Source organism: Zophobas morio, unplaced genomic scaffold, assembly GCF_036711695.1.
Source record: "Zophobas morio isolate AGI-343-1 ecotype UQ-CSIRO unplaced genomic scaffold, CSIRO_AGI_Zmor_V1 ptg000006l, whole genome shotgun sequence".
Taxonomy (NCBI): Eukaryota; Metazoa; Arthropoda; class Insecta; order Coleoptera; family Tenebrionidae; genus Zophobas; species Zophobas morio.
The window spans coordinates 15,371,967-15,396,235 of record NW_026972111.1 but is presented as its reverse complement, the minus strand read 5'-3'; the positions used below and the strand labels follow the sequence as shown (position 1 = coordinate 15,396,235).

Genomic DNA, 24,269 nt, shown 5'->3' with positions numbered 1-24,269 from the left:
AGGACAACGAGTTTTGGTTTAATTATCATATATATTTATGCTTATCATATTTAAATTTATTAATTTATATCATGCATGTGTATAGCTTTGATCAACCGACTTTAATCGTTTCGAAAATTTTCCCAAAATTTAAACATTGTCGAGTGAAGGAATCACGGAATCCGATAAATTAAAACTGAAGTCGTCAGATAATTAGTTTTTCTTTATGCATAAATTGTGCAGTGCGTTCTTTCTAACACTGACCATAGAGATTCCCAACTCAAGGTGTCTACCCCATACTAACTGATATTTTGGTGACTCGATTTTTGCCTTGATGGTTGAACACTGTCACTGTTTTCCGTTTTTGTTGTATCGATATACTACTTGAGCATCAACTGTTACCTACTGAAGTATTAGCATCATCTAGAAAAACTAGAAATATTTTGATTTGATATTCGAGTAGATACTTCGTAGTTCGAGTATGAGCATCTACTGAGTTTTATTTATATCAACCATTGTCAAAAATTTGATCGAACGTTGTTTCGACAGAACTTCCTTCGCACCAAAAGTATAATAATAATAATAATAACTTTATTCAGTATTAATATATATCAATATTTATGAAACATATTCAGCATTTTCGAGTTGAGTCTTTTCTTCACACAATTTTGTGATGACTTAATCAACATTTACGATCAACACGTGTACCACCTTGGATTGGTGCAGTGTAATACTAAAAATAACTGTATTGTATTCCCAAAATTATCTGCGAAAATCGAGTGGGCCGTTCCATCAATTTTTTGGGGGGAATAAGTAAATATTCTTAACAATTTACCATGCTTACAATAACTTTAAAACGTCTGCAAGATCTCAAAGAAGTCATTTCTTCAACTCTTGAGTTATTCTCTAAAATAAATTGACTGATCCATACATTTTTTGGAGTCACTGTAAAAGCAAATCTAAAAAATATGAATGCAATGATAAATTACGAAAATACACTGATGATGTTTTGCACATTTTAGATAGGATTTGTTCGGCAAAATCTTGAGATGACGTCATCAAGTTTTTGGGCTTGATAAACAGATATATTTTGATTAAAAACCTACCATGTCAAACAGTAACTTCAAAACGTCTGCAATATTTCAAAATTCAGTTTTGCAATTCTTGATCCAATCAATAAAATAAATTGACTCAGTGATTAATTTTTTTGAGACACCCCCTATAAGCAAAACTAAAAAATATGAATGGAATGATAAATCACAAGTATAGTCTTATCCTATCTTGGACATTTTAGAGAGGATTCATTTGGCAAAATTTTGGGCTGACGTCATCAATTTTTTGGAGGGGATAAGTAAATATATTTTGAATAAAAATTTATTATGCTTATCATATGTTTAAAACATCCGCAAGATTTCAAAGCATTCGGCTTTGCAGATTCAAAATTAAATTGTAGGTGAAACGAAGTTCACGGGGTCAGCTAGTATATTTATAAAAAAAATTATTACCGAGTTGATAGCGAACGCAAACAAGTAATAAGCTAATAAGAGATCAGAGAAAAATAGATACGTGATCACTGATCGATCAGGTAAAAGTAAAGTAGCTCCATCTCTTGCTTTCAACAGACGCTAAATAACAAATTGTAAAGGATAAAGCAAAAATGTATTAAAAAAATTAAGGGCGAAGAACAGGATGAGATGAATCAGGCATGAACTCAGGTGTGGAACGTTTTAAGGGATCTCTAGAAGAGGAGACAGGGTGGGAGTATTGAAGTAAGCCTATTCATTAACACAATTTAATTTGTGGTCTTTGACTGACTTATAAATTTCGAGTATTTCAAAAAAGTTAAGAGCAGTGCTTTTATTTAAAATGTGTAGGACTTTGATATTATTAACCGGATGAAAGGAATGATTGTTTTCTAATATATTTATATCTATATCATAAAGTCAACTATCTAGTTGTACCTAAAGCTGATAAAGGGACGACTAATTACACTTGTATGTATCTCCATCACTTCTTCTGAAAGAATATGTCCGCATAATGATCATTGGCATTTTTACACAATCGACAGAGTGATGCATTTTTCAGAATATTAGTTCGCGAGGTTGCACGATTAATTACACTTGTATCTCCATCACTTCTTCTGAAAGAATATGTCCGCATAATGATCATTGGCATTTTTACACAATCGACACACTGGTGAATTTTTCAGAATATTAGTTCGCGAGGTTGCAAAACTAAATGTCACTGAGTGACGAGCATTTCTTCTCGGTACATGGAAGTTAACTTCAAACAAAATATTGGGACAATCTACCTGATTATTTTCCACATAAAGTGAGCATTCTGCAAATTTCTTCTTGATGTCAAGGACTGCATGTTGTGTTGATGAAGTAAAGTTTCATAATGGACATTCCTTGCCGGGTATACACCTGTAGTTTTAAATGATAGAAATTTGAGGAAACGACGCTGGACACGTTCAATAAGTAGTTGATAAGTAAGATAATACGGAGACCACACAATCGAGACATATTCTAGCTTCCTACGGACAAAGGAAGAATATAGTGACTTAAGCAGGTCCGTATTTTTGAAATATATGGCGGAACGCATTACAAATCCCAAACTTTTGGATGCAGATGAGATTATAGCTATAATATGTTGGGAGAAACTGAGTCGATGATCAAATAAAACCCCCAAATCTCTGATGGTATCAGTTTTGACTAAAAATTGATCATTTATGTAGTAACTAGGTATAACGCTGTTATTGCGACAAAAAGAAACATAGAAGCACTTGTTAGTGGTTAATTTTAAGTGATTATCAGGGCACCATTGTACAATAAGGTTAATATTATTCTGGAGATGGTCAACATCATTCGCTGACGAGACATGAGAAAAAAGTTTTACATCATCTGCAAAGCCAAGGATAGAGCAACACGTACCATTAAGAGATCATTAATGAATAACGGAACAGCAGCGGTCCAAGATTGGAACCTTGTGGTATGCCAGAAGTGGACATGTAATCAAATGATTTATAACCATTGTAATAGACATAGTTGAGCCTATTGATTAAATACGAACGTAACAATGCAAGGAATGATGAACCAACACCGAACATATCAAGCTTATTTAATAAAATTGAGTGATCCACTGAATCAAAAGCACTTGAGAGATCGGTATATACCACGTCCACCTGGCCACAGGATGGGAGTATTGAAGTAAGCCTATTCATTAACACATATATACTTATTAAAAATTACTGCGAAGTTAACAATTTTCTAGATAATGGCATCTTTAATAAAATGATTCGAGATCCTACCTCCAAATTTATGTCTATTCTTCGCTCCACCTTAGAAGAGATCACTCCTATAATTACTTTGCAGTGGGATAGGAGTCTCAATGGACCACTCTGTGTGATTGGTAGAGAGCGGATTTCTGTCGGGCTAGACAAGGCCAAACTCGGTACGGCTCGTACGGGATGGGAATTCATTGCAGTTACCGGCTGCACTTCGTTTATTTGAGATTAGAATAACGCTGCTTCGTTGCACTCTGCTGTTAATTCCAGTTCTCATTTAGTTAGCCGTTTGATTAATAAATCGTTAATTGTATTTATGGAATCAAGTGACAATTAAATTCAGTGATTACCTATCACCCGCTACTGAGTCCCGGCGATGCAGCGCGTCCCCACTAAAATCGTGACGTAGCCCGACAGAAATCCGCTGTCTAGTGATTGGTGAACTTGAGACCAAATCCCAAGAGGCTCGCCAAAAATCTTCTACGTCAAGTGTCTATAATCTTCTCTGACGCATGTGTGTGACGTTTCAAGCATTTTGAGGTTATAAAACTCAAAATAACAATAATAGTGGACCAGCTGATACTTACGGCTCTTAATATGCATTATTTTGCCTCTTCCGAGTAACTGCAATGAATTTGGGTCCCACGAATCCTTACGGGAACGGTTTGTTGTACGCGGGTTTTAACCAAGACCATGGTAAATATTTCATTACCTACTTTTCCACATTTCACAGTCAATGTTGCAGGTTGTTTTGCTTGTGGCACAACTACAGGCTTCCGTATTTACAACTGCGATCCACTGAAAGAAAAAGAGCGCCATGATTTTGATAATGGGGGTTTGAGTTATGTTGAAATGCTGTTTCGATGTAACTATCTTGCACTGGTTGGTGGTGGCATTAAACCGCTTTTTCCTCCAAATCGCTTGATGGTATGGGATGATTTAAAGAAAACAACACCAATAGCGTTAGAATTTAACGCCCCTGTGCTAGCAGTGAAGTTGAGACGAGATCGCATAGTGGTAGTTTTAGGTAACTATACAAATGTGTATTTAAATTATGGTAGTAAGAAATTGGATTTTAGAGGGGGTTATTAAGGTTTACACTTTTACACAATGTCCCCAACAACTACACGTCTTCGAAACCAGTACAAATTCGAAGGGTTTGTGTGTTCTCTGTCCTAATAGTAATAATTCATTATTGGCGTTCCCTGGTCGCAAAACGGGACATGTGCAATTGGTAGATTTAGCGAACACGGATAAGGGGCCTATGGACATTGTGGCACATGAGGCTGCTCTTAGTTGTATTGCTTTGAATTTACAAGGAACTCGATTAGCAACAGCTAGTGAAAAAGGAACTCTCATTCGAGTGTTTGATACTGCAACGGGTGATAAAATCGCAGAGTTAAGGAGAGGTGCTCATCAGGTAATGTTTTTTATTAAAAAAATATAAACTGTTTACAAAAATTATATCACATGTTGCAGAAAATTGTTTAAAGATAATTCATTAATAGATAAGAAAGACAATTACACTTAAATTATTTATTATCTGCAATATAAAAAGACTGGAGTTTTGTAAATTCTAAGTTTTATGTAACAAATACAAAAAAAGAGACACTCTAAGACAGGAAATAATCAGACAGTTTTTATTAAATGTTTCGAGTTGTTTGCTTATATGTAAGTATTTTAGCCCACTAAGAGTAAGAAAGAGTAGCAAAAAAACGAAATTTAAGAACAAGTTTGATATATTGTTGATATCAAATTTCAAAATAGTCACAAATGCGATAATAAAATATCGTATAATATTCACAGTTGTGGGCGTGCTCTTCACTTTGACATTTATCATTCGAACTTTCGCCCCATCATACAGTAAAGAATGTAGATAAACAGTCATTGCACTTATCATAACATTTAAATTTGCCTTAAATAAATAATCAGCTTTGATAAAAAAGGTAAATATTTTTAATGTAATAAGTTTAAATCCATACATTTTTATTTTAAAATTTTCTTTGAGTTTTTTTTAAGCACAGTGTGACCGCTGCATTTTAATGTAATCTGTTAGATGTGAAAAAACTGAGATTTAAATTTTTTTATATTATAAAGTTGATGTGTCCTGCTTTTTTTGTGTTTTTTTTTTATTATTGTATAAAAATTTATGTGTGTGTATTTAATCGCCGTTATATTTTCGTGACAGAAAAATGTGTTTAGTTTTTTTTTTTTATAAATTTTCAACAGTACAAATTTAGCTTTAAATAGTTTGCGTCGGTGCCTTCATATCATCTGTTGATACTTAGTTTAATAACATTTCTGATTACGTCTTGTTGACTCCAAATAAAATCTTGTCAAAATGAAATTTCATCCACTGCCAGCGATGGGAAAATGACAAACTTCAACCTTAATGAGTAGAAAAAATTAATTTTTCTTTAAATAGAAGGTTCCATATATACATATTTGGACAATTCGAAGCCGCATTGCAAAGAAAACGTTTGTATGTTTATCCTAGTTTTGAATTTATAGTTTTTTCTTTTCTTAAGGAAAATGAGTTAACGAAAAAACTTCGTTTTTTAAACAATACATTTTTTTAGTTTTATGTATAATTCCACAATTTTAAAATATTAATGTGGTGACTTTGTAGAAATTTTCAGTGTAAAGAGAAAAATCTATCATTTGTTTTCATAACAAAAATAGATATAAAACTGTTGAGGTAGTAAGTTGAAATCAATGGTTAAAGTAAAGGTAAACCAGCATGCTATATGTATATTTTAAGTGAGTTTTTCCATTACAAAATTTTGTGATGACCTCATCACCATGTAAATGTGGGTAATAACAGTCCTGTATTCTTAATTTTCGTGAAAATGGAGTCCTTGATGATGTGTTCAATAAAATAAACACTTTTTTAGTCATCATGTATAAGTAATTCTAAAAAATATGAATGCATTGATAAACAACGTGTACAGACTCATAAAATTAAAGATAACGTCATCAATTTTTGGGAAGGGCTAAACGGATAAATTTTAATTAACGATCTAGAATACCATGCTTACGATAACGTTAAAACGTTTGCAGGATTTCACAGAAAACGGTTTTGTAGTTTCAAAATTAAATTGTAAAGTGTTTTTATACAATTTAAATTTTTTCCCAAAAATATGGACAAAATTAAAAAATCAAGACGGATTCATAAATCACAAGTGGAGGAGCATTTTATTTTATAAAATTTAAATAACAATATTTTGAGGTGACGTCATCATATTGTTGGTGGGGATTTATTCTTATTTTCTATTCTTAAAATGCACGTCAAATGTGACAACAATCGGTCCAGTAGTTTCGGAGATTATATGTCTAATAAAAATGGGCGCAGACCTATTGTCATTAAATGTTGACAAAACATGAAAGTAGCCATTTGATGGATGGGCGTTATTATGATATTAAATATGACGGCAAATCAAAGTGTAGTTAAAGTCTATTAATATGAAGAAGGATTTTTTTGTAATGGTGATGAAAATATGAAACACGCACAATAATTTCCAATTATTTATGAGAAAAAAATATTAACAATTTTTGTTTAAAAAAAGTAGCTTAAAATTAGGGCTTTTTTAATAGAAAACAGGTGTATCTTTCGCAATCTATACATTTAAATTTGTTAAAGAAAATGTGATCGAAATTTATTTCGATAGAACTTCCCTCACCTCTGAAGTACAATCCAACAAATCTCACAACTTTGAAAAATTATAAAATGTGATTTTGCAATTTTTGTTTTGTGATTGTCTAAAAAAAAGATGGTGGTGTAAATAACACCCCCGTAGCCCCCGCGAGAGCACGGTCCGCACAAGTAAGGACAGTATGAAATATATTTAAAGCGGATAACCAACGGGAAAAGTGTATTGTTAGTAAATACATGCTTAACTTCCATTGTTTATGTTTGTGACAACCTCTATAACCTAAAGACCGATGGTATAAATAAGAGCCCCGCAACCTCTGGACTATGGGTGTGTAAATTCTAAAGGGACGCTGTACAAGGACGGACAATGTAAAATATATTTAATGCAGATAATCAACGGGAAAATGGCCTCTCAGCACTAGTAACAAATGTTTATCTTTATACATCGAAAGAATATCACGTAGAAATTTATTTGATTTCAATGAGTTTGTCGCCGCAAAACACAACTAAAATTATTGATTAAGCTACAATCAAACAAAATGTTCTGAATATTATTATTATTATTCTTATTTTATGATTATTAAATACATATGTTAAAAAACTGAAATATCGACATTTGAAAATTGTAAAGTTTAATTTTTTTATAACACTGTGTATTAACACCGATCCTAAAAATAACGTTGTTGCGATTTTTTTGTAAACTCTGCTTTGCTGAAAAATCCAAAAATATGAAATTTCAAAAATATGCTGTGATTACAACGCTTAGGAAGAGGGAAATAAGAAGTGTATTCTATTTAAAAAGGCTTTTTTGGGCAGTTATTGGTTAGATAATTTCCAAAACCAGCGCCAGCTAAAATTTATTTATTATTTCTACTTAATGAAAACAAATGTTTTCTGGCACATTCTTTTTTTAACGTAATAAATATTTAGGACTTTTGGGTTGGTTATCCTGACCTGAGCCTACTAAAATATCCAAGGTAAATCGGTCGTTAGTTCTTGGGCTAATATGTATTATTATTAAAGAGGAAACGGCACTATCTCAAGACATATCTTTTAATAAATATTTATTTCCTCATTTACTGAGACATCAGTTTTCTGGATGGGTTAAATAATTAATTTCCTGTAATGATTATAAAATACTACCAATCTGTTGCGAATCAAGCAAGCGTTTGTCAAAAACGCTAATATGTCCTTTAACTTATGCTCTGATAATGAAAAAAAAAAAAAATGCAACGAATTAGGACTGGAAACTTAAAAGTCAAATACATATTTCTTTTTTTTTTAATGCAAGGTTAAGTTCAGTTGTTTTGGCTTTATTCATTATAATGGAGATTTAGCTTTAATTTCTAATTCAATGTAATTTTTTGACGAATTTGAACAGTATCAACGAACTGTTACGTATGCCTGTGTTAATTTTTTGCGAACATGTGGACGTTTAGGGAAAAAATTCAAATCGGATTCGTACACTACAAGTATAGGAGTATATTCCTGAAAAACATTTGGATCATTTTAAAATAGAATTCTTTGAAATGACGTCTTAAAATTGCTGGGTCCGATGATTAACCAAATTTTGGTTAGCGTTTTACCGTCTACATGATATTTCTAATAGACGTCCAAATTTGACAACAATCGGCCAGTAGTTTCGGAGATTACGGGTCTAATAAAAATTGACATAGACGCCAGACAAACAAACAAACACACGGAGACGGGGAATTACTTTTTTCATATTCTGGGGGTCATGAAACGTAGAGAAAACATAAAAGTGACCATTCGTCCTATGGACTCGATTACTATACCATTAACTTACATTCAGGAAATAAAAAAGTAGGAAACAACTAAGGTTTCGCAAATATTTATTTTTACCGGTTGGTAAAAGTTATTTGTATAAATTATACGAACTCAAATACCGAGTGACTGTTAATAATTAAACCAAATTTTTGGGTTGGCAATTCTGAATTATTGGCAGCAATGTTAGAATGTCAATTCACAGTTGTCAGTTTTGACATGAGCGCGCCTAAAAACCAATAAGAAAATGGCATCTACTGAATTGGTACACAAAATTTGAATTTGACATCAGGTATGCCATTATAAAATTATAAATACGCTTCCCACCTGACAAAAAAAATCAAAATTTACCAAATTGTACTCTTAGTTCTCCCTTTTTGTTCTTAAAATTATGTAACGAAAAACAAAATAAAATTAAGCGAGACAAAAATTTATTGGTTTATAAAATAGATATTAACAAAAGTTGCGTAATAGTAGCAGTGTGATTATAAAACGTATTTAAATAAGTCTTATGATAGGTGTAATTAATATGTGCTATATACCCTGTTTCCTACAATATATACTCAGACATTTTTATGCTTCGATTGAGGTATTAAAATGTATAAAATGTTTTGTCACACCCTGTATTATCAGCAGGTCATTTCTAGTAAAATGAGACAACTGCTCACACCATGCACACATTTCATTTCACTGATGTTTGTTAGACGGCAAATATAATTTTCTTATTATTTTTTTTTTTAATTTTTAGGCAACAATCTATTGTATTAATTTTAACCACAACTCAACTTGTTTGTGTGTGGCTTCCGATCATGGTACTATACACATCTTTGCGTTAGATGATCAGAAACTGAACAAACAATCAACTTTAGCGAACGCCATGTTTTTACCCAAGTATTTCTCCTCGACTTGGTCCTTTTGTAAGTTTACGGTTCCGAATGGACCCCCTTGCGTCTGTGCATTTGGTGCAGACAACAATTCTGTTATTGGTAACTACGCACATGAATTATTTGTTAACAGTACTAATTATATTTATTTTTCAGTGATTTGTGCCGATGGTTGTTACTATAAGTTCGTTTTTAATCTGAAAGGCGAATGCGTGAGGGAGCAAAGTGCCCAGTTCCTTGAAATGACTGATGATAATGCATAGACTGGAATCATAGTACATGTGATTGTATAGTTGTTGTTATTTCTGGGGGACTTACCTTTGAAAAATACAGCAATCAAGACATGCGCACGAATCAAAACTTCACGTTGAGCTACATTTAGTGCCCATACTAGTAATATTTGATCATACTTAGTTTAGACCTTGAAGTTGTTTAAATTTAAAGCTCCATGTGTGCATGTCATTTTTTGTAAAATTTAAAAGCACATAGCTCTGTAATAGAAGACGTGATTTTCAAAACATACTAATTTCGCTGTAATTTCTCAGTATAAATAAATATTTTATTATTTAATAGAAAAAATGCTGTACCTAAGTTACATTAAATTTATTTAATACATCTCTATCGAATTTCACAGAAAAATAGCATATCTGTGCAAGTTTATAATTTCATAAGACACCACCAATCCAATACATTATAGAGGGAAGAAAACGATTGGGGACACTCATTTATTTATCACAAATGGCTAATAATGAGATGTTCACATTAAGATACAATGCGACTCTCATTATTATTGTCATTGTTCTAAATTGGACATCTACGAAGCATACAAGGGACGAGTGTCGTCTTCTAACACACCAAACATTTTGTTATAATGTATGTTTCTTTTTTTGACATTTAGACTAACGGTTTGTTTGGGTCACTACGCATAGGTTTGATGGTATGAGTATAACCGCCATAAGCGTGGATTATTGTTGGAGAAAGAGATCCAAATCGTGATGCACAACCATTTCTTCCTAAACTTAGGTAATACAATACAATTGTATACCACATTTCGATAAAAACCATTGACGCAGCTAAACAGACCACTGAAATATTCACGCTAAAATTTAAATTCAGACTTCAATTGTGGATTCTTACGCATAACTGGATAACTGATGTACACTCCAGGTATTAGGTCAAGGTAGCCCATAATCGCTGTCGTAATTGCCAGCAAGAAAGTGATGCCGCTGATAAGCAACCATGGGATGATATAAATGGATGTCATCGTGGCCACTCCGTAAACTAGAACCGCAGCTAGGACAAGATTAACCCAAGCCAACCACATGCATATTGAGAAAATTTTGCTGGAACCTGAGAAAAAATCGTCAATTAGTTACAACCTTTCGTTAGTGAAATACATTTTAGAAAAAGCGGGTAACACTTACTTTCACTTGTAAATTTCAAATATAAATCCTAAAAATTTCGACTTGAGTTAGTATTTTCGATTTTTCATAGTTAATTTTAAAAAATTGAGAAAATACTAACTCAAGTCGAAGAACGTACGATTTTAAAACCATTCTGAAATTTTAGCTAGAGTTGAAACTAGAAACATACAGGAAATTTAAATGAGTTTCCCACGATCATTATCTTGGAAGGACTAACCAGTGCTCAAAAATTTGATGACATATCATTTTCTATATCTAGCGAAAAAGTTGTATCCTTTAAAATTTTACTATTCTAACATACATATATAAGGAACAAATAGTGCGGTTCTTTATTCATAAAGTGAAGTTTCATTTTGCTAATTCATAAGTATTTGTATTTTCTATTTTACACGTTGTAAAAAAGCATGAATTTCGCGAATCGCTCAGAAAAGATAATATTTTGTTCAGCTATGTAAAAATGCTGTACTGATGCGACTTTTGATTCATAAAAAAGCGTAAGTTCAGTTCTATCACACTGTCTATTAGTTGAAAGAGATATTTTTTATTTTATATGGTAAAAAAATTAAAAAAGCACAACGACACGCGATGTTCCTAAGCGGTCACCCATCCAAGTACTAACCGCGCCCGACGTTGCTTTACTTCGGTGATCGGACGAGAACCGGTATTTTCAACATGGTATGGCCGTTGCTATCAAATTATGTTTTATTCTAGAATTTAAACAGCTTTGTCCTTTGACGTAGATAAAAGAATAATACTATGCAGTCAAATCTGGAACACGTTTTTTCTTTTTTTTTTTTTTTCATTTTTAACGCTTAGACGATATTCTACATTCTAAAGGGGGTAGAGTGATGATCGCAAACATTACTTGACCCCAAGGAAAGGATATCTTCTGCCCTTCGTAGATTTCCGGTTCCAAAGTGTTCGCAACTAAACACGAAACATATCTCTGTCCCTCTCAATTTATGGCTCTCTCGTGTCTTCTGCAGCTCTGGTTGCGCACGCTCAAAAGAGCATGTCTTAAAAGAATAGAAGATATCTTTCCTTAGGGTGAAATCCTCGTACTGTGTCTTGTTGGAATTTATCAATCTACCTTCTTTAATTCTATGTCTTTTGAACACACCTAATCATAAGAATTTTGTTTATAGGTATAGGTACAGAAAAGATAATAAATTCTAGGAATCTTTCGTTATAAAATTGACTGTAATCCGTCAGGAAAGATAATTTGTTATCATAGCGAAGCGACTTTTGATTAATAAAAAAGCGTAAGTTTAGTTCTATCGCTTAGTTAAAAGAAATATTTTGTATTTTATACGTTGTGAAAAAATGAAAATAAAAAACACAACGACACGCGGTATTCCCAAGCGGTCACCCATCCAAGTACTAACCGCGCCCGACGTTGTTTAACTTCGGTGATCGGACGAGAACCGGTATTTTTCAACGTGGTATGGTCGTTGATATCAAATTATGGTTTATACTAGCATGTAAAGAACTTTGTCACTAGATGCAGATAAAAGTAAAATACTGTTATGGTCTGTTTTGGAGTACTGTTTTCTTTTTTTTGAGTTTTAACTCCTTTCTTTTCGTATTATAGAACACGTATACAACGCGCGCCGGAATAGTTCAACACCAACCGAGTTCGACACCGACACCAGTTTGAACAAATGTAATCATGACGCGCTGGATCGTCGGGACTCAGTAACGGGTGATAATCACTGAATTTAATCATCACTTATTCCATAAATACAATTAACGAAAACGTAATTAGTAAAACGGCTACGTAAATGAGAACGGGAATCATCATCATTTTGTCAAAAAATACAAATGCAACATATTTTTGGTTTTTATTAGGAGTATTTTTTAAGAGAAAATTAATGACTTCGCCGCGTATACGTGTTTAATTGACAACCCAGAGTTGAAACTCCATCCGTGCGTCCCTGGGTAGACGCACTCTTTTTTTGTTTATTTCATATTTAAAGCTTGGAGGATATTCTACATCCTCAACTTTTTTAAACACATCTAACCCTATTTAACGAGTCTATAGGATTTCGTTCCGTAGGTATAAGTGCACAAAAGCATGGGAATAGAAACTAATAAAAATATGGTAGCTCCTGAATTGGTGCCCAAAATTTTAATTTAATATCAGGTAAAGGAAAAGGAACCAGGTTCAGTCGTGGGGTAGTCTTCGCCATTGCCAATAAATAACAAAATTTTAAATTTACTGCCCCTGGCTTCCATTTGATGTGAGATCCGATCATTTCAAAATGTTTAAAACAATTTTTGTAGATTCAACAACAGCAAGTTGTCTCAAGTCGAGAACTGCAGTTATAATTTTGCTCGTTTGTAGTAAGGTTTCTAAAAAATCGCACCTGTTTTTCTTACACTATTATTAGTAATAATGAATCGACTACAAAAATACTTTCTTAACAAGAATATAATCCTAGCCTAAAACAATAAAATGTGATAAGTATGCACATGGGCCCGATTCCGCCGATTACCGAATGTTTTCTCTGTTCTTCTATTATATTGTTACGAAATAAACCCATACGCCGCCCCGGTACGACGCCTATGGGTTCTAGTATATACGACGACGATGACTCATTGCCCGTGACGGTGACCAGGGAACAGCCTGGAAGCGGATGGCGCGACGGGTGTTCGAGAATAAGCCCAAAAGCGATGACGAAGACCTTCGCGAAGGACTGAGCGGCTGTTTAAATGGGAACCACCGTCGGGAGTTAGTGTAGTCCAGACAACGAGAGCTGAATTCAGTTAACAAGTCGAGTCGCACGAGTGTCGAGAAAACCCAGTGAATGTTGTGCCGGAATTATTTTGTATATAATCGGTCTGCCACGCCGATTTTATTCACCGACCAACGTAACAATATACTTAAATAAAGCAGTAGTACTTCCTTTAAAAATAAATTGCAAAACCATTTAGATGATCTTTAGAAAAAAAAAAAGATATACATATATCCTGCTAACGTCGAACACCCTTTTAATAAAGACGGTAGTGAATAGCTGCTACTGGTCTGGTGTTTCTTCTGTCGAGCATAACAGGCTTTTGCCTCTGCTCTATGACAATAATAATAATAATAATAATATACATACCCGCTTTTGTATCTAAAGGCTGTTGTTATTATTTTACGGATGATTCGCAGTTATAAAATAAAAACATCAAGAAATCTAATAAATGAAGGTAGCATTAGAACTGCGATAGTATGCTTCTTCAAAAATCAAAAGTAATTGATATCTGCCGCACTTTACTAAGAAGTGAAAAAATCAACATTACTGAGTAGAATTAAAACCATTAAAAAAATGTCGACAGACGACTATATAAGAAATCAAAGAGAGGGTGAAGATTCGGACAATTAGTAAGACGATAATAGTTTAACTGAACAGCAGTTTTCTACCTAAATATTTATGTATAATGTGCATCAAATTTTTACCATTAAATAAGAAAATGAATTAAAAATTCATATAATACATTTTCAAGAACTGCTTTATAGTTATGATTAAAAAAACAGGAATATATCCTTTCAATGAATATATTTTTCAAGAGCAAGATTTTACACCGAGTGAAGTTACTAATCGACCAAATCCAAAAGTATCAAATGAAAACGATTCTAATGACTTTCAAGATAACACTGAAATTATTGAGCTAAGAACCAGCCATTAAATAACCCGATCAAATATAGATGAGACTCCCGAAACAAAAACAAGCTACAATTCAGAGACTGAATTTCTTGATCTTCATTTAACGCCAGACCATGGACCACCTCTACCAAAAGCTTCTGCTAGAAACAAGGAAACAAAATGAAAAGTAGGACAATAGATAATGTAGGGATACTCCGAAGAAAAAATAGTGAGAAGAACAGAACGAGTGAAGCAAGAGAAAAAAGAAAGCTTAATGAAATCAAGGAAAACAAGTTGTCAAAAAATTTATTTACTAAATCTAATAAGTCTAATGGTGCTAAGAGACAAAAACTTAAAACACAGGATACGAAATCTAATCATACTTTATCTTCCGGCAATTACGACATGTCCTTCCACGATTATTCGTCTGAAGAATCACAAGATTTAGAAGAAATTTCTGAAGTGAACGTAATTACAGAAATAAATTTTGGTGATTTCGTTTTGGTCAAGTTGATGTCCCAAATATGAACTTGGCACTATGTCGCTAACATTATAGACAAAGTCGATATTTACAAGGATTTTTATTAGATATTCTATTATCCTCATGTTGAAGGTGCGTCCGTCATTGTCTTAGAAGACGTTGTTGCCAAACTACTATATGAATTGAAAAACTAAAAGAGCGGCATCGGTTTCAGTTTTTAATTACATATAATTTTGGGCTTTTAAATGTGCAATAAATATGCATATGCGTTTTTCGATTATAACTCTTTTTATGTCAATTGTTTTGGAGAAATTTAATTATGTTGTTACGAAATAAACCGATACCCCACCCCGGTACGACGCCTATGGGCTGTCGAGAACTTTCTAGTATGCACAGCAATGTTGGGTGATTCATCGTCGGTGACGGCGGCCGGGCGGCGTTCGAGAAAGAAAAGCATTGAAGCGGAAGTCGCGATGGGTACTCTAGAAAAACCTCGACAGCGGAACATCTAGAAAGGAGGTATGGGTTTAAATAGAGGCCACCTTCGGGAATGAGGATTATTCAGCAAACGAGTCGAGTTCAGTCAAGTTGCGCCGGAATTATTTTGTACATAATTTCTGTGCATTTAGCCGCTTAAATCTGAGTTACGAAGAAATAAATTGTTGAGTTTTACCCACGCCAGTTTTTAAATTACCGATCAACATAACAATATTCTGTACCTAAGACTTAAACATTTGTTTTTCGTAGTTAATTTTTAATATATCTCCTTTTAACCTATTAATATATTTTCAGCATATTTCGAGAAAATAGTACTGTAACACCCCGGCCAAAACCGCCCCATATGGCGGATGAAACGAAATATGCAACTTTAAACAAAAAATTATTTTTTCTAAAATCTGTGAATTTTGTAATTCATGCTTTAATTTTTTTAGCATTTATATTACAAAAAAATGCCTGAAAGTGCCCCCACCCCCCTTTGTCATCATAAAATTTTAAATATGTTGCCACCCTGACTAAAAAATCACAAACATTAATAGTCACTTGGTATTTTTGTCTTTTTCCAGTATTTTTTTTCGCAGATTAATTAAAGTGCTACCAGACATTTATGAATTACAATTTTTAGAATTTGTACCTTATTTATGCGCAGAATAATAACTATGTTCTCATAATAGTAGATCTTAGATAAATCTTTGCAGAACCAGAATGTCATTTATGTTGTTGTCAAAGACAGGACGACATTTATGGTTATCGAAATAACAGGAAACTTGAATACTTGATAAATTAATTTGTTGTCAAAATAATAATAGGAAACCTCAACATTTATTTGATCCATGCTCGCTCTTGTTTTATCTCCTTTTTAGTTGGTGTTCATATGATATCGGCAATAAGTAGGTAAGTATGGCATCTCAATGTAGCAATCTTATCTATGAAATGACCTTGGTTGTAAAGGCAATTCCTATTAACATTTTTAGGTTGTACATAGATATACCGATAATAATCGGTTAGAAATATTTATCTATGTAGTTAAATTTTTTGGTAACTACTAACATTTTCGAATGATTGTACAATCGGTGGACATATACAATTGATACAAAAACTGTCATAAAAATTATGAGGAAAATGAAAAATGTATCTTGTGTAAATCTATCTTTTTGACGACGATGTTATATGCCATGAATCCATGATAAATGGATAACGCATATTTGGCCGGCAACGGTCGCGGGAATACAGCTTGGTACACATTAGGAAAATTTTCTTTGTACCAGTTTTACATACCGATTGTACATACACTTACAGATAACAGTTTTTCTTGGAATTGTTTGACGATAACAATTTGAGGACAGACCTCTTTGAGAATACATCCGGTTAGTTGATAACTGAAAACGATTTTATTCCGTGTGATCGATAAAATCACACCCAAAAAGCATGAATTTCTCGAATGTTATCGTTATTAAAAATCCACCCGTCCTCAGCCAAATAATTAAATTTTAACAGTAAGCTTTTTAAATAATGAGGAGCTTTTTGTTCCATTACCGTTCTCTTAATAAAGAATTATTGTAAAACATGATTTTGGCAATGTGGGAAAATCGGAGAACTAAAATAATTAAATATAACAGATGACGCTCGAGTCGATGCAGATTTTTATAAAGAATTTGAAGTAATTATTTAAATCGAAATAGCAAACTAGATTGCCATTATAAATTTACATTGAAATAATTGAAATTAAAGGCAAATATAAAATCACCTAGTAATTTTGACTTTCCTTTTTGATTTGAAAACCATATCTCTGTACAAAAGCTGGAACAATAAATCCCACGAATTACCTGATACGATCACACCTCCATTTCTTATCACTAGAAACCAATATGTAAATGAGAAGGCGTGCGTACTGGTTTCATGTTGAAAACGTGAAGAACAACAATTTATTTCAGAATCTGCATTCTAAAAATACGAGGTAGGTGTGTTGTTTCAAAAAGGATATTCTAATTAAAAAAACGAAATTATTAGCAATTGTATTATAATCTTCGACTTTAATCAAGGCTTATTGATAAAAAAATATGTAGTTTTAAAAAAATTATATATCATACTTGGGAGTAATTTTAACGAAGAGCTGAAAATTTATTTGTATATTTATTTATTTTTTCTCTTTAAATAGTGTTAGATGTGTTTAAAAAAGTTAAGAATGTAGAATATCGTCTAAGTTTTAAATATGAAATAAAAAAAAGTGCTCCAAAATTGACCATACAGTACTCCGAATGAAATTTTCTTTCTACCTACCTTTATGCACAGTTTTATGGACATTGGTTTCTGGTGATTAAATTAGATACATCCACATATGCATGATTTTTGTGTGAGAAAGTCAAAGACAAATTTTCAAAAATTCATGTCTGTTTTTATCGGTTTATCGGACTTGTTCGCCCAGGAGAAAAAATCGTCAAAACACTTGTTTGACAAAATACTTTTAACTTTTTCCAAGAAAACCAAATGCTAATCAAACATGACAATTTTAAAAACTACATTTTGTAGGTAAATAAGTTAATGAAAACCATCGTGGTGGCATTGATATAATTATTCTCGTGTTGTTCTTACGACCTATTTATTCTAATAAAATAACAAAACTGTTTTACTTTCCACCATTTACGATTTTATTACTGTTTTATTAAATAATCTAAAATTAAATTCCCAAGTTGGGAAGCGAACATCTTCCGACCAATTAGGAAATCACTTCCCAATCGATTGAAAAGCTAAAGTTAATAATAACTCATTTCCTAACTTATTAAATCGAATTTACTTTTTGGAGGTAAATCGAAGAGAACAATTTTAGCCCCAATTCTGTATGTACCTTTTGATACGAAGAGGCAAGAAAAAGTTCTTAAAGCACTCGGTTTAAGAGAGATTTACGCTTTTAGGTTGAGTTTACAGTCTTCTTTGTAACACGAAAGATAAAGTAAAGCTATAACTGAAGAATCAGTTTCAAAGAGTGTAATCAAAAATATATTGCACGTACAAAAAGTTCTAAGGGCTCATAAGGTCTGGGAGATTTGTAAAATCCAGCTTTGCTCGACGTTTTTTTTTTGAAAATGTACACAACATTTTAGAGTCTCGTTAGATAAGTAGATATATACACAAATTTTTGGTTAGTGTTATTAAATATAATTATGGAGCTGATTTTATTAGAGGAATGTGTTGATATTTTCGATGAACTTTGGTTTTTAGTGGAAAATGTTGTCATAAGAATGTCAGTTACTTTTCTTTCTTGTTCCTTTTTTGCCAAAAAAAGTATTGCTAAAAAGTATGGATACAGCTAGATATTTCCAGAACGGTTTATGAGAACTCATTGATATTTGGTATATAGGTAAAAGAATTTAAATTCTACACCTTTGAAATGTTACTGAAATTTCCATTGTTTTGGAGATACAAGGCCAACTTGATTTTTTTTAAATGGCACGAGGGGTCAAATTTAATATTTTTGAAAAAAGGAAAAAATAAAAAAAAACATTAAAATAATACAATTTGGAAAATGTGAAATTTATTGGGCTTGAGAAATGTTATCTTTAATTATTATTAGTTTTTTACTACCTGTGTTGATAGAAAAATTACATACAAATTAATAATTGTAAAAATAACACCTTTAACTGAAGTAAAACAAAAAAAAATAATCTTCTAGATTTTGCGTACCAAATTTCAACGAGTTCTGATAAACCATTCTGGAAATATTTAGCTGTATCCATTTTTTTAGCAACCCTGTATATGTGTGTTATCAAAAATAAAATGCTGAAAATAAATTTAAAAAGAATGATGAAAAATTTATGGGAAATATCGTTTTGTAGAAAACATGAAAACAATAACTGCTTACTTAATTCATTTCCTTCCGAACGTTGCAAAACTATTTCATTGCGGCTCATGTGGTTATCATCGCTCTCGCTTAGATGTTTATCTCGTTCTTCTTCAATATGGTCTTCCAGAAGGTGTAAAATTTGTTTCTTATGTAAACTCCCCAAGACTGTGCCAGTGGTAATTATTGCCATAAGAATCTACAAAAGTCTAATTATTTTTAATTTTTATAAATCAAAACACACTTACGAAAATAAGTATAGAAAACAAAATAGCCCATTGTCTTAACGTAATACAAACAAAAGTGCTAGTAGTTGGCTTGACCTCGATGGGCTTATTAATCTTCAGTACGTGCAACATACCAGAAACAAACTATAGCTTAATTCAAACCGAAAACACAAGGAAAAATATCAGCGGCTGCATCTTCTTGTAACTGTGCTGTTTTCCTAAAATAACTCACAACACACACTGCTGTTTTTTCATTCTCTCCCTTTCACACGCTAATATTGCATAAGTTTATCCTTTTCTAAAATATAGTGGTGGGGAGAAAATCAATATAGGTTCCGGGTTTTAGCGCCAAAATCAAAGGTGTACTTGCTAAGTATCAAATTGCACGAATCAATCCTCATTGCCACTGGTTAAAGCGTTTAAGGTGGCGCGTTATTATTACCAGAACAACTAGAATTGATTCAACACACACCCATGGCAACGTTTTTGAATGGACAGACGTTGTGTAGTGTCACTGAAGAATTTAATTTTGACACTTTAAAATTATTAATGAAAAATGGAATGGCCCAGCAAAAATATTTCCCACGGTGGAATTTTGCACCCCGCAAAAACAACATACAGTCCAGAAACGCATCAGCTTTTACGAGGTATGTTCAAAATTTTAGAATAATAGAGTGCTGCGTTTAAAACTGTTAAGATAATCATTAAATAAATGTTTAATTAGTGTTTGAGAAAATTTGTAATCTTCCACATACATTCTTTACCTGCGTAAACCCAGCATGTTTGAACAAAGGCAGAAACAAAAACATACCGGATGTCGTAATTGATACAGTTTTACATCACTTTGCCAAAATTAAAAGCTAGGCATACCTAGCTGAGGGGTGAGGGAAGTTCTGCTCAAGTACCTTAACTCAGTTTTTTCTAATTTAAACTACCTTGTTTTTTGATGTGTTTATGATTCATAATGTAGTGATGAAACATGGAGGTAGAATGATAGGAGGGAGCATGCCTCATTGTACCTATGTTAAAGATTCGCCGGCAAAAGAACCTCCAGCAAATTTGGTCATTCATATCTACAGATGAATAAAAAATATATGTAAAAAACTGTTTGCAGTACTCATGGAAGAGTCCAAAATGTCGATGCAGCAACGTAAAAAAATGAACTACTACCTTCGAAATGGTGAACCGTTACCACTTCCAACTTCAAGGAGTTCTGGACAGGTATCATCAAGAAAAAAATTACCACTCGTTGTGATTCGCCCTGGTAGTTCTAAGCGTCGTTCTCGTGACATGATTCTTAAATCGGGGGCCTACGAAAGAGAGAAGTACATTCCTCGCGAACCACCAGTTGACAGGGAAAAAGAAAAAAGTAAACTGCAAAATAAAATGGCGTTTGGCAAAGAGGTGAAACCCAAATCTAAACCGAAAATTGAAAAAATGGTGGAGAAAAATGAAGTTGAAGTAAATAGGTTTGATGAACGTGAGTTCCGTTTGTTTATTGAATGTTTTTAATAACTAGATCTATAATATGTTTTAGTTGTTAATGAGATTAAAGAGAGAGAAGAGTGGCTTCGACAAATGGAAAAGCTAGGCGAAGGAAAGAAACATCAGTTTGTTATTCAACAACAAATTCAAGCTAGAATTCGAGAAATGCAACAATTAAAGCTTGCCGATTCTAAAAATAAAGAACCGTAATTTTAACGAGCGTGAATAGTTTCTACATTTTTATGAAACTTATTTTAGTAAAGTATTTAGATTGAGTGTAGTTAATTCACTAGACAAAAATTTTATATGACAATATGTTATTGGTATGAATTTCAATTAAAACTGGTGTACCAATATTTCAGTTTTAAAGGCATTTAAATTATACTCCAAAAATAAAAATTTTGTATTTTGTATAAAATGTGTTATAACAGTTTTTATTGAAAAGGAAAATTTTCTAAAAAATAGGAATACTGACTATTCATTGCTTGATTAATAATGTAACCTTGTCCCAATTATGTGCTTACTTTATTTATTTTTTTTTTTAATTTTATGAGATGACTAAAAATTAATTACTCGCGTTTAAAAAGTTTCAGTCGCACTTGGCGTTGTTTTAACGAACGTACGTCGTGATAGCAGTATAATTAAAATAAGTACGTCTTTGAGAAACCCCAGAAGTCATTCATTTTATGACTTTCATTTTTGCTTTAAATCTGTATTCCTCTGTTCGAATAATTGACCAAAACTGATTTTGAAAATTTCCAGAATTTTTAAAATAATTGCAACACTGTTGAAAAGTTTAGTTTGTATCATTATTATCAGAATTTGCCAAAATAAAAAAAAAACACCAACACTGCATTTTACCTTGAAAATACAACTGATAACACCGTGGTATTACATCTGAAGTTTTATATGGGGGAAAACAAAGATAAATAGGTTATAACCTTAGATCATATAATAATCATATGATTATTACATAATCTACTACTAAGGTTATAACTAATTTATACTCAATTGCAGACTTTGGAAGGGTTTTGAGGGTTTTTACGCATCAAAACGTTTTAAAAAGAGATAGTAAACTCAAATTCTGCAATCTTAATATAACTGAATTAATTTCGTTCGTTGGAGTTTCAACATATAATGGTAGTATAATATGAAAATCACCACTGGAGGGTTTTTTCTTAGCAACTGAAATCAACAAGTGGTGGTTTTTTAAATTTGGCAAAAATTATACTCCTATTAATTTTGTATGTCCATCGACACTGACTGATCATGTTTACAACATGGTTTATACATGTCACAAAACGAGTAATTTAACCTAAATTTGATTTCGCTTTCCACAAAAGATTTGTAGCCAGGTTGCCTCTAATGTTATTGGGCGCAGCTGCGACGTTGGCGGACTTTTATTTAAAAAAAAACGTGCTTTATATGTGTTACGCGAGTTCCATGACAGGTCGTGTAGTGCTAATTCGAATTTCACTAATTTTTTTACCGCGTGATCAAAAATGCTAGTACTTTTGAAATAAAAATGTGAATTTTTCTTGCGTCCGTTTTGGTATAACGCAAGTAATTCTCCGACAAATATGTCAATCATGGCATGCGATAATTTTAGGTTATGTGTTGATACACTTTGTACACTTAATCTGATTAAGATTAAGTTGGCGGTGACTTTGCAAATTTAAAATTCCAACAATCTGTTTATCTTGACAGCGGACAATCAGAAATTATAAAAAACATTGTGCTTGGTGATACCAATTTCAGTTAAAATCCAGGATCGCCAACAGACTCAGTGTCAACAGTGCGAACTGCGATTCAGTCATGTCATCAGTCACATCAGTGCCTCAGTCGGTATAGGCGCACACAATTGTTATCTATTCTGTGGTCTTGGTCAGGTCGGTCAGAGGGGATAGTCTGTGGTCAGTCCTCAAGTCCTCAATTTCACCGGGGTAGTTTTGCTGATTACAGATAAAATTTCGTTACAAGTCGTTACAGGCAAAAATCACGACGTCACCGGTAGCGGAATTTCGTTACGTTTGGCAACACTGGTCAGACGTTTGTGACGACACGTGGTGAAATTCAGGTGTCGCTTGTCGCTTCGGTAAGTTCGCATTAGTTTGCTTTTGCTGCAATGGTCGGTCCGGTTTTATTTTCGTTTCAATTGTGTCGTTATTTTTGTTTTTTGAAACCATGTGAAAAACGATACAGTGACTTCATCCAGATTTATAAATCGATGTTATCGAGTTCGTTGGTGTTTCTATATTTGCAAGTGCGTGTAACCACGTGTAACGCTATCGTGTAACGTAATTTAAAACGCGTCATCTAAATCAGTAATTTCTCTAGTTTGTGAGAACTTGGTCAGAAGGTCTTTAGAAGAACTTGAGTATGGATTTACATTAGGTGAGTAATGATTTAATTATGATTTTACGCCTTATTTAAATAAGAACGAAATAAATGTGGAATGACTACATAACCTCAAAAACCGTAGTCATGCCGGTCATTTGGGTACATAAATCCATTGAATTAATAGTGGGATTTAGTGGGAATATTGATATTTTTTAAGACGTTACAGTATCGATACGATATAGAAATTTATGTCGAATAAAGGATACCTTTGATTGTATTCACGATACGGTATTAACCCTTTCACTCATAGAAACAAAGCGGCATTGATAAAGTCCTTTTGAATTTAGAGTTAGAGAGTGCCCACTATAATACACTGACCGTCAAAAAAAAACCGGCCACCCTGAACAATTTCGCAAAACCAAACTTTAAAAATTAGTAATTTAACTAGTGATTGTTATTTTATTGAAGAACCATTCACTACTGACACATGTTGTATAAATTAGCAAAAAAAAGACAAATAAATGCAGATAATGGTTTATTATCCCAAAGACAAACGTCCTTATAGGAACAAAACGTGCGAATTTATAAAAAACAAAAGGCATGGTGTTACAAGATTAAAAAAAAAAGAAAACGACACTAAACAATCATAATACATGTAAATAATCAAATAAACTGGTCGAAATAAGTTAAGGATATTAAAAAGTCAACTAATCCAAAAAAAAATCTGGCGATTTTATAACATAAATTAATGAAGAGCAGTA

The 24,269-nt window shown here is 32.8% G+C and overlaps 3 protein-coding genes and 2 non-coding genes across 6 annotated transcripts; 2 read left to right on the top strand and 3 right to left on the bottom strand.

Moving 5' to 3' along the window:
* The first annotated feature begins 3,750 nt into the window (after nucleotides 1–3,750).
* Nucleotides 3,751–10,165, top strand: LOC135123681 (WD repeat domain phosphoinositide-interacting protein 3). Of its 2 annotated transcripts, XM_064048531.1 has the most exons (5): nucleotides 3,753–3,961; nucleotides 4,011–4,292; nucleotides 4,345–4,685; nucleotides 9,451–9,688; nucleotides 9,743–10,165. In XM_064048531.1, exons 1-5 carry the CDS (start codon nucleotides 3,895–3,897, stop codon nucleotides 9,847–9,849), a joined length of 1,035 nt encoding a protein of 344 aa, XP_063904601.1. In that variant the 5' UTR covers nucleotides 3,753–3,894; the 3' UTR covers nucleotides 9,850–10,165. The 2 variants fall into 2 exon arrangements, with proteins under 2 accessions (XP_063904600.1, XP_063904601.1); XM_064048530.1 differs by having other exon boundaries at nucleotides 3,751–3,961; nucleotides 9,451–10,165.
* A 9-nt stretch (nucleotides 10,166–10,174) lies between these two features.
* On the bottom strand, nucleotides 10,175–19,905 carry LOC135123682 (uncharacterized). The gene is made up of 4 exons (XM_064048532.1): nucleotides 19,705–19,905; nucleotides 19,478–19,655; nucleotides 10,724–10,936; nucleotides 10,175–10,671 (listed from the first exon to the last, which is right to left on the bottom strand). Exons 1-4 carry the CDS (start codon nucleotides 19,813–19,815, stop codon nucleotides 10,481–10,483), a joined length of 693 nt encoding a protein of 230 aa, XP_063904602.1. The 5' UTR covers nucleotides 19,816–19,905; the 3' UTR covers nucleotides 10,175–10,480.
* On the bottom strand, nucleotides 11,581–11,699 carry LOC135123874 (5S ribosomal RNA). The gene has a single exon (XR_010279720.1). It is a non-coding gene; the product is annotated as a 5S ribosomal RNA (ribosomal RNA).
* LOC135123873 (5S ribosomal RNA) lies at nucleotides 12,347–12,466 on the bottom strand. Its single transcript, XR_010279719.1, has one exon. It is a non-coding gene; the product is annotated as a 5S ribosomal RNA (ribosomal RNA).
* Nucleotides 19,906–19,978: 73 nt separating the features above from the next.
* Nucleotides 19,979–21,444, top strand: LOC135123683 (UPF0193 protein EVG1 homolog). Its single transcript, XM_064048533.1, has 3 exons — nucleotides 19,979–20,330; nucleotides 20,798–21,163; nucleotides 21,221–21,444. The coding sequence occupies exons 1-3, from the start codon at nucleotides 20,240–20,242 to the stop codon at nucleotides 21,376–21,378; spliced, it is 615 nt and encodes a 204-aa protein (XP_063904603.1). The 5' UTR covers nucleotides 19,979–20,239; the 3' UTR covers nucleotides 21,379–21,444.
* Nucleotides 21,445–24,269: the final 2,825 nt, after the last annotated feature.

What these genes read in the sequence shown, in the direction of transcription:
- LOC135123681 (XM_064048530.1), top strand. Translation starts at nt 3,895, where the DNA reads ATGAATTTGGGTCCCACGAATCCTTACGGGAACGGTTTGTTGTACGCG. An exon ending in GGGTTTTAACCAAGACCATG is followed by an intron (nt 3,962 to 4,010) that starts GTAAATATTTCA and finishes TCAATGTTGCAG; the next exon opens with GTTGTTTTGCTTGTGGCACA. An exon ending in TAAGGAGAGGTGCTCATCAG is followed by an intron (nt 4,686 to 9,450) that starts GTAATGTTTTTT and finishes TTTAATTTTTAG; the next exon opens with GCAACAATCTATTGTATTAA.
- LOC135123682 (XM_064048532.1), bottom strand. Translation starts at nt 19,815, where the DNA reads ATGTTGCACGTACTGAAGATTAATAAGCCCATCGAGGTCAAGCCAACT. An exon ending in TGTTTTCTATACTTATTTTC is followed by an intron (nt 19,656 to 19,704) that starts GTAAGTGTGTTT and finishes AGACTTTTGTAG; the next exon opens with ATTCTTATGGCAATAATTAC. An exon ending in TTCGGAAGGAAATGAATTAA is followed by an intron (nt 10,937 to 19,477) that starts GTAAGCAGTTAT and finishes ATTTTTTCTCAG; the next exon opens with GTTCCAGCAAAATTTTCTCA.
- LOC135123683 (XM_064048533.1), top strand. Translation starts at nt 20,240, where the DNA reads ATGGAATGGCCCAGCAAAAATATTTCCCACGGTGGAATTTTGCACCCC. An exon ending in AACGCATCAGCTTTTACGAG is followed by an intron (nt 20,331 to 20,797) that starts GTATGTTCAAAA and finishes AACTGTTTGCAG; the next exon opens with TACTCATGGAAGAGTCCAAA. An exon ending in AGTAAATAGGTTTGATGAAC is followed by an intron (nt 21,164 to 21,220) that starts GTGAGTTCCGTT and finishes AATATGTTTTAG; the next exon opens with TTGTTAATGAGATTAAAGAG.